The 10,369-nt window shown below is 42.7% G+C and overlaps 1 protein-coding gene across 1 annotated transcript in view; it reads left to right on the forward strand.

Annotated features, from left to right (window-relative positions):
• The window catches only part of tacr2 (tachykinin receptor 2), a 70,414-nt gene extending 61,520 nt beyond the window's left edge, over positions 1-8,894 (forward strand). Inside the window, exon 5 of the mRNA XM_072239705.1 lies at positions 8,672-8,894. Within this exon, the coding sequence (XP_072095806.1) occupies positions 8,672-8,894 (223 nt within the window). The remainder of the gene's footprint in view (positions 1-8,671) is intronic.
• Positions 8,895-10,369: the final 1,475 nt, after the last annotated feature.

Raw genomic sequence — 10,369 nt, forward strand, 5'->3', positions numbered from 1 at the left:
GGATATTATTTTATGTGCAGTATGTGATATATGTACTGTGTTTTGCACTGTGGCCCCAGAGTGACATTGTTTTGTTTAACGTTATCCGAGTGTCCGGTTGAATGACTATAAACTTGAACTTGAAATTGACGTGGCATCTTGTTTTTAGCAGTTAAGGCACTGACTTAAAACAGCTGTAGATGAGTGTGTCCTCGCAAAATCATTCAGAGTCTGCCCCAACCAGAGCCCCCGTTGAACCATGAGATCGGCAATCTGCTGAGGGCCAGGTCAGAGCCATTCACGTCCAGTGACCAAGAAAGTTACAAGAAGTCCAGGTGCAACCTCCAGAAAGCCATCTCAGTGGCAGTTCCAGACTAAACTTGAATCAATGAAGGATGCTCAACAGTTGTGGCAGGGCTTCAATGCTATTACCTCTCATAAAGTAAAATCAAGCGACAGAGTACATGGCAAAGTACTAAGGACCTGTGCTGATCAACTGGCTGCAGTGTTCACTGAGAACTTTAACCTCTCACTTCAGCAGTCTGAGGTACCCACCTACTTCAAGCAGGCTTCAATTATACCAGTGCTGAAGAACGTGGTAACCTGCCTCAGTGACTATTGTCCAGGAGCACTTGCATCCACAGTGATAAAGTGTTTTGAGAGGCTGGTGATGAAACATATTAACCCCTGAGAAGCAACTTGGATCAGCTCTATTTGCCAAATGGAGCCACAGGTCCACAGCAGATACCCTCTCATTGGTTCTTCACTCAACCCTGGAACGTCTGTACGGCAACGATGCATATATGCTCTTTATTGACTACAGCTCAGCATTCAATACCATCACCCCCTCAAAACTAATTAACAAGACCTTGGCCTCAATACCTCCCTGTGCAATTGGCTCCTCAATTTCCTCATTTGCAGATTCCGGTCAGTTCAGATTGGCAACAACATCTCCTCCTCAATCCCCAGCAGCACAGGTACACCACAAGGCTGTGTGCTTAGCCCTGTGCTCTACCCACTTTACACTTATGACTCTGTGGCTAAGTACACTCCAATGCCATATTGAAGTTTGCTGATGACACCACTGTCATTGGCTAAAGTAAAGGTGGTGACGAATCAGCACTTAGGAGGGAGATTGAAAACCTGGCTGTGTGGTGCCACAGCAAAAACCTCTTACTCAATGTCAGCAAGATCAAGGTGCTAATTATTGACTTCAGAAGGAGGAAAACAGAGGTCCATGAGCCAGATCTCATCAGAGGATCAGAGGTGGAAAGGATCAGCAACTTTAAATTCCTCATTGTTATCATTTCAGAGGACCTGTCCTGGGCCCAGCATGTAAGTGCAATTATGAAGAAAGCACAGCAACACCTCTATTCCCTTAGGAGTTTGCAAAGATTTGACATGACATCTAAAACTTTGACAAGCTTTTATAGATGTGTGGTGGAGAGTATATTCACTGGCTGAAACACAGCACAGTTTGAAACACCAATGCCCTTGAATGGAAGGTAGTGGGTACAGCCCAGTCCATCACTGGTAAAGCCCTCCCCATCATTGTGCACACCTATATGAATCATTGTTACAGGAAAGTAGCATCCATCATCAGGGACCCCCACCACCCAGCACATGCTCACTTCTCGCTGCTGCCATCAGGAAGGAGATACAGGAGCCTCAGGACTCACACCATCAGGTCCAGGAACAGTTACTACCTCTCAACCATCAGGCTCTTGAACCAGAGGGGATAACTCCACTTGCCCCATCATTGAAATGTTCCCACAACCTATGGACTAACTTTCAGGGACTCTTCATCTCATGCTCTTGATATTTATTGCTTATTTATTTATTATTGTTGTTATTTTCTTTCTTTTTGTATTTGCACATTCTGTGTCTTTAGTACACTGGTTGAACGCCCAAGTTGCTTCGGTCTTTCATTGATTCTATTCTATTGTCTGTGCCTGCAAGAAAATGAATCTCAGGTTTGTATATGGTGACATATATGAACTTTGATAATAAACTTACTTTGAACTTTGACTTCAAATGTCAGGAAGTTATGTTGCAGTTTTATAAAACTCTGGAGTACTGCATTGATTTCTGGTCACCCCATTATACATAGGATGTTAAGGTTTTGGAAGGGTGCAGAAGAGATTTACCACGATGGAGGATTCGAGGAAATCTGCTATAAGGAGAGATTGGAGAAACTTGGGTTGTTTTCCCTGGAGCAGTGGAGGCTGAGGGGAGAACTGATGAACACTTATAAGATTATGAGATGCATAAATAGAGTAGATGTGGTATCTTTCTCCCAGAGTTGAAAATTTACTCTCAGATTATTCAATGCTCAAGATGGCGCCAAGCTGTGACTTCTGGTGAGATTGTGGCTTTGTTTTAGTTGTAGTGTTTTTCTCGGGCTTGTGGGGATGATTTTGGGGACAGAGAGGGGGAATTAGGGGTCAGGTTAGAGTTTTAGAGACAGGGCTGTGGGTGAATCAGAAGAATTAGCGAACAGGCCTGAGTGTGAGGTCCCAGTCACTACTCTGCATTCGAAGGACAGTGACACGGACCAGTGTGGATGAAGGATGGTGGCTCCCCCAGGGTTATTGAGTTGACAGTGAATTCCAGAGTTGGAGTTCTGTGAGGGCAGGCCGTACGAGTTCCGATGGCCCACTGGGTTCGGGAATCAGTGACGCCAGATTTCGAAGCCTAGTTTTCAGGGTCCCATCATTAGTGACTCTGGAGTTCAAGGCCTGGTGTTGAGTGATTGGCAGGTCCTAAGAATTAAGGACCGAGGTCTGAATCAGAAGTCTGGAAGTTGATGCCCATTGGCCGGAGTCCCAGGTCTGCGAATTGAAGAATACGGACTGTCTTGGGGTAGGTGTGTGGGTGGGAGGGAAGAATTCAGGCTTGTTTTGCTGTTATTGTTTTGTTGTGTTCCATATTGTCTGCTGGACATCCTACGTTGGCTGTGGAATGTGTGGTGACACTTGTGGGCTGCCCCCAGCATGTTAGGTGTGCTGGGTGTTAACACAAATGATGCATTTCACTGTGTTCTTCAATGCACGTGAAACTAAACTCGACTCTTGATTCTTCAATCTCGACATGTCTAATACCAGAGGGCATGCACTAAAGGTGAGAGGGAATAAATTTGTAGGATCTTGAGAATAAAATACATGCGAGTCATTTTATGTGTTCAACAAAAGCCGCAGCCCTTTATTTCCATTACCAACTAAACCAAAAGCAGTTGCCTTTCCCTGACATCATTATGTCAGACACCATCTCTTAAAGAGAACACAACAACTCAATGATTGTGTTTGTGAATTATGTAGAACAATTTTTATTATCTCATCTTTTATGTTACCCCTACAAGTTTAAAGGAGAAGTGCAGGGCAGATTTTTTACACATAGGGTGGTGAATGTTTGGATTGTGTTGGAAGCAACTACAACAGAACTGGTCACTGAATTATAGGAAAGATGTCAACAAAATTGAGAGTACAGAGAATATTTACTAGAATGTTACCTGGGTTTGTATTTAAAATTATGAGGGGGATAGATAGAGTTGACGTGGATAGGCTTTTTCCATTGAGAGTGGGGGAGATTCAAACAAGAGGACATGTGTTGAGAGTTAAAGGGCAAAAGTTTAGGGGTAACATGAGGGGGAACTTCTTTACTCAGAGGGTGGTAGCTGTGTGGAACGAGCTTCCAGCAGAAGTAGTTGTGGCAGGTTCGATGTTGTCATTTAAAGTTAAGTTGGACAGCTATATGGACAGGAAAGGAATGGAGGGTTATGGGCTGAGTGCAGGTCAGTGGGACTAGGTGAGGGTAAGAGTTCGGCACGGACTAGAAGGGCTGAGATGGCCTGTTTCCGTGCTGTGATTGTTATATGGTTATAACAGAAGAGTTAAAGAAACCCTTAGATAGGTGAGTGAATGTGCAGAGAATGGAGGGATATGGACATTATGTAGGCAGAGGGATTAGTTTAGTTAGTCTTTTAATTACTAGTTTCTTTCATTTGCCTCACGCCGGCCCCCTAGGCCTGAGTTGACGTAGTAGTAGTTCTTTTGTTTGGCAGGAGAGTGTAGGACAGTTCTGTGCTGTACTATGTTCTGTATACAGAGAGATTTAAGTGTCCTGCACAAATCACAACATATTAGCAGGAAGGAAAACGTCATAATTGTATGAGGATTTGAGTTCAGAAATAGAGAAGTGTTGTTATGATTGTTACTGGAGCAGTGTGCAGTTCTGTTCCTCTCATTAAAGAAGAAAGCTGTCCGAGAGAGATTCATTTGGCTTTCTCCTGGGATAAGCTTCTTCACTAAAAAAAAATCTATACAATACAAATTTTAAAAGAATGAAGATGATCTGACTGAAAATATACATTCCTTAAAGGATGTGGTGGACTAACTGTCAAGGTGTTTCCATGATTGGGGCATCTCAAGCAAAGGGACATAGTTATATAATCAGTGGGTGGTCATTTAAAACTAGTGCATGCAAAAAGCACAGTGGTGAATCTCTGAAATTACGTACCCTGGAGCTCAAAAGAGCAAGCAGATCAGGGAATTGACACAGAAGATGAGGTAACGCCTAGAGCAGATCTACCATGATCATTCTGAAGAGCAGGACAGGAATGAGGGGCCGAGGGGCCTGCTCCTGCCCCTATTTTCTCAGTTATGACTAATGCTGACTGAAAAATATAGGGCCATTCATCCAAGCTTGGCACAGTAAATAAAGTATCTGGTAGTTTGAAGTTTCAAAAGGACATCAGCAGGTGGAAATGAGCAAACAGAACATGTTTAATGTTTAACTTCGGGAAATGGATCTGATGGAGTTTCTAAATGGCGAGAAGCCAGGGACTGTGAAGGAGGAAAGAGGTACAGTAGGCACTGTTCCTTTTAAGCTGTGCAGATGCGTGGCCGCACAGTCACTGGAATGCCCTCGCGCACATACCCTTTGTCACTACGCAGGTGGGATTGGATGCAGCTCGAAAAAGTTTACAAACATAAAATATTTTCTTTATTGTACTGTATTTCATCATACCCTTCAATTAATAAATAAAATCAAAAGTATGTGGTTTTTCAATTTTTATCCTAAATATTCATAGTATGCATACAACAAAAAAAAAATTACAGGCAGTTTTCAGGCAGTGTAAAAATTTCCTGCTCAGAGCAATGGTTGGTTCATGCAGTTGTGAAAAATTGAGAGGTAACATTGGCTGTGCCCCAAATATATAACTCAAAAAGTATCAACCTAGTACACAAATAATGAATAATTTGAATGGTCATGGAATCATTGAGTAAATAGAACATTCTAGCACAAAAACAGGTGTTTTGGCCCATCCAATCACAAACAAGAGAAAATCTGCAGATGCTGGAGATCCAAGCAACAACACACAAAATGCTGGAGGAACTCAGTAGGACAGGCAGCATCAATGGAAACGAGTACGGTCGACATTTCGGCCTGAGACCCTTCAGCAGGACTGGAGAAATAAAGATGAGGAGTAGATTTCAAAGGAGAGGGGAGAGAGAAACACAAGGTGATAGGTGAAACTGGGAGGGGGAGGAGTGAAGAAAAGAGCTGGGAAGTTGATTGGTGAAAGATGTAACAGTACTGGAGAAGGGGGAGTCTAATAGAAGAGGACAGAAGGCCAGGGAAGAAAGAGGGGGGGAGGAGCACCAGAGGGAGGCGATGGGCAGGCAAGAAGATAAGGTCAGAGAGAGAAAAGGGGATGGGGGATGGGGAATGGTGAAGGGTGGGGGGCATTACTGGAAGATCGAGAAATCAATGTTCATCCCTTCAGATTGGAGACTACCCAGACGGAATACAAGGTGTTGTTCCTCCAACCTGAGTGTGACCTCATTGCAACAGTCAATAATGCCACGGATAGATATGTTGGAATGGGAATGGGAAGTGGAATTAAAATAGGTGGCCACTGGGAGATCCTTCTCCTTCTGGTGGATGGAGTGTAGGTGCTTGGCGAAGCGGTCTCCCAATCTATGTCGGGTCTCACCGATACACAGGAGGCCACACCGGAAGCACCGGACACAGTATATGACCCCAACAGACTCATAGGTGAAGTGTTGCCTCACCTGGAAGGACTGTTTTGGGCCACTTTTCAGGTTGGAGGAGCAACAACTTCTATTCTGTTTAGGTAGCTTCCAAATTGATGGCATGAAAATTGATTTATTCAACTTCCGGCAAATTTTTGTCCCACTTCCCTCTTCTGTATTTCCCCATTCTAGCCCCCTCTTAACGTTTCTCCTCACCTGCCTTTCACCTCTCCATGGTGCCCCTCCTCCTTCCCTTTATCCCATGGCCCACCCTCCTCTCCAGTCAGATTCTTTCTTCCCCATCCCTTTACCTTTAGCACCTATCGCCTCTCAGCTTCTTACTTCAGCCTACTTCCCCCACCTCACCTTCTAGCTTGTGCTCCTTCCCCACCCTCCATCTACTCATTCCCCCTTCCCTTCCAGTCCTGATGAAGCGTCTCGGCCCAAACCATCAACTGTTTGTTCATTTCTATAGATGCTGCCTGACCTCCTGCGTCCCTCCAGCATTTTGTGGTGTGTTGCTCTGGATCTCCAGCATCTGCAGAATCTCTTGCGTTTATGACCTGCAAAAGCTCTTGTGTTTATCTCATTGAACAAGCTGGTGAAGAAATTAAGAACCCAAGGTAGAGCAACAAACTGCATCCAAAGTTGGCTCCGAGGCAAAAAAGTAAAAGATAACAGCTGAAGGATGTCTTTGCAACTTAAAGGCTGTTCATCAGTACATTCGCAAAGGTCCCAAGCTTGGTAGATTTAAATAGAGAAAATAACATAGAAATTTGCAAACAACACCAACACTGGCAATGTGGTTGACAATAAAGGAGAAAGCTTTAGGCTGCAGAAAGGTTTACATTGTTTCATCAGCTGGGTAGAAGTACGGTGGATGGAATTTACCTCAGAAAGGTCAAAGTCAAAGTCAACATTTTTTTTTGTCTTATGCGCAAGTACAAGTCTGCACAGATGCAATGAAAAACTCACTTGCAACAGGATTTATGGGCACAGGGCAACATATAAGAAAATCATGGAGCTACAACAAGGCCAGTGAATACACTAATGGGCAGATACTGAGAGATTGGGAAGAACAAAGAGGCCTTGGAGTGTATTTTAAAGGTAGTTAAAAACATCAAGTAACTGAAGCATAGAATATAAGAATAGAGAGGTCAGGTATAATTCACAATTAGGTAGGCTGGGATTTGTGTCTTTGGAATAGAGAAATCTATCGGAAACATCAATTGAGGTCAATGCCATTATGAGTGGTTTAGATAAGTTCTTCTCATTATTCTAATTTCTTCAGTAGACATGTCAAAAAGCTCGGCGTGTAGGATATGATATCACAGGGTATTATATCAAAGTACCAGTACTTCAGAGACCTGGAAAAACAAACCAAGAAACCTGAGGTCAAATCCCACCATTGGCTGTTGTGGGATTTAAATTCAATCAATAATTTGGTATTAACAGAAAATATTGTTGAGAAAAATGATGACTGCCAGCTTGTTATAAAACATTGTCCGATTTTCTAATGTCCTTCAGAGAATGAAATCCATTGTTTCACCTTCTGGCCTGTCTTTTTCTCCAGACTCATCAATGTGGTTGACTCTGAAATGGCCAAGTCAGTCACGGACAATGAGGAATGGGCAATAAATGCTGATCTTCCCATTCATGGTCAGATCCTGAAAAATGGATAGGATTAAAGGGGAGATGAGGAAAAGCCTTTTCAATCAGTAGGAAAATAAGAGGCAAATAAGCCACATTGCGTTCCTAAAGTATTTGGTTGTGCCCTTGATGAGACTTGTCCTTCAGAGTATGGATAAAACACTCAAAAGTTGGGTAACTATTCATTAACTGTTGGATACAATGGGCTGAATGGCCTCCCTGTGTTATAGCCTCTGTGTAACCTATTCTCTCCCACATGTTCCTTAACTCCACTCTGAAACTCCAGTCATCCATCTACACCAGGGACTTCACAGTGGCTAATTAACCTAGAATCCAGCTTGTCTTTGGGTTGTGGGAGGAAAGGAAAGCCCCCACAGGAAACCCATGTTGTCACAGGGAGAACATACGAACTCTGCACTGAATTGAACCTGGATGGCTGGAGATGGGAAGCAGCTGCATGAGCTACCGCATTACTGCTGAGCCACTGTGTTCCAGCAGAAGATGAAGAAAAGATCTAAATGAGTTTTTGAAAGTAATCAAGATATTTCAAGTGGCAGAGGTCCGGAACAAGGAGAGGCAGCCTTAAAAGTCAGGCTAGGCTATTAAGAATTAATGTTACAAAACATGTCCCAGAATTTCTCAAAGGATAATTGCAATCAGAATCTCCCCTATAATTCATTTTTCTTTTTCTGAAGGACTGTGTCCCAATTTAGGAATAAGAAGAGACATCTAGAAGGACTTCAGTGAACAATAGCTTGTGAAATAAATGGTATAAATGGTATTGAGAAGATTGCTGAAATGGAAATTGATTGTGATGAGTTGAAGTGTGGGTTATATGGCAACACTGTAAGATGTTCTGGGATTTCTGCTGCTTTGGTATTTATACTAAATTCAATAGTGAGTTCAAACATTGGGTTTCTTTAACAAGAAAATATTGGGACTCATCTGGGAAAAGATGTTACATCTTACAGTACTTTAATAAATTCTATTTTACTGTAATTTCTCAGATTTCGCATTGGATTCAAGAGAGCTTTCCAGTGTTGTCCTTTTGTACAATTCAGTCGACATGATCACCAGGAGCTAACAAAAACAATGAGCTACCGAATAACTCGAAGCAGCACTTACACCACCAGCAGAATGGAGACAATGGTCACCAGTCACAGCAGTACAAATTGTGATGAAACAGAGGAGACAAAGGGAGAACTCTTCAGCTTTGGAACTCATCTTTAATCAATGCTTTGCACCCACAGGGTTGATATCCTCTTCAAGAAGGTCATGAAACATGACTGCCATGTGGATCCATCTTCATCACAAATATAGACATCAAGATATGATCCCAGGATCTCAGTTCTCCAATTCTGATTCCGCTTTCTTATCATGGGTCCTGACACTCAGTTGTAAATCCTGAATTGTTGGATCTTGGGCCCCTCCTACTTCAGACTGGCTCCAAATACTTTTCTCTTTGTTCTCAATATTCTCACTCCAACTCATGATTTCCAAAGCTGATTTGCAGTAGTTTGGTTTCCATCCAGAACTGATTGTACACCAAGAAGAAAGGGTTCCATGAGCTTTAAACAGAGCTTTGGTGAACCAGCAATTAACAGCAAGGTTTCTGATCCTGGATCCTATCTCTCTGATCCTGCTTCTTGATGTGAAGATTCTGGATTCTGAAACATCCCCATTCTCATTGCTGACTTCGTGATCATAGCTCCTGAACTTCATTCATAATTTGCCAAAAGCTAAGAGAAAACTGCAGATTGTGGAAATCTGACAAAATGGTGAAATTATGCAGCAGAGAGAAAATCTGTCAACATTTCAGGTCAACGATCCCTCATCAGACTGAGAAATGGAAATGGAAGGTGTTTTAATTTGCATCAAAAGGGGGGGTGAAGAGACCAAGGAGAATGGGGATGGTAATGTGGAGATCATGTGAGGCTAAGTGAGAGAAGTGGTGCTTCTGCCAGCGGTGAGAGAGACTGGTGAAGGCTACTAGAGGAGAGGTAAATTGGAGACAAATAAAACCGGAGGAGGAAAGAAAAAAGGACAATGAAGAACAAAGCTGGAACTGTAATCTACATACCAGAGAAGCATCAACCTGTAGATACTGGAAATATGAAATATAAAGAATTAATGCTGGTTACGATTAGTATAAACTGGAAAGCGTTGTTCTGTGAAATTGTAGTATTCAGTGTTGTATTTAGTCCTGAGTCTCAATGTCAACAATGTTCCGAGTCAGAAGATAAAGTCCTGTTCCTCAAGATAATGTTGAAGGCCAAATGCAGAGAGACATGTGTGGTAATAGATGGAGAATTAAAGTAACAGGCAATTAGAAGCTCAAATCACACTTGCAGTCTGAATGGAGATGAACCAATATATGTTTGGAGACCATATCAGACACAGTAAACTGAAGTGAGTCCTTCACCAGGAAGGGGGCTTTGGCTCTTTGGATGAGGTGTGTGTGGCACCTCATCACTGTCCTTTCCAGATTTTCACTGGACTCTTCCCTCTGCAGTTTCTGGCTCTTTCATCTGCACCAACACTCATTCCCCTTTTCACTGCACCCTCCTGTACAAAGGCAAGCGATGAAATATTGACTCTTCTCTGACACTGTATGCCAGACACTTGAGACTGTCAGGGGCAGAATCGAGTACAGTTGCTATTACTAAAGAAAAGGTTCCTGGGAAAGCTAAATGATTTGAAGATAG

This window comes from Mobula birostris, chromosome 21 (assembly GCF_030028105.1).
Source record: "Mobula birostris isolate sMobBir1 chromosome 21, sMobBir1.hap1, whole genome shotgun sequence".
Classification (NCBI taxonomy): Eukaryota; Metazoa; Chordata; class Chondrichthyes; order Myliobatiformes; family Myliobatidae; genus Mobula; species Mobula birostris.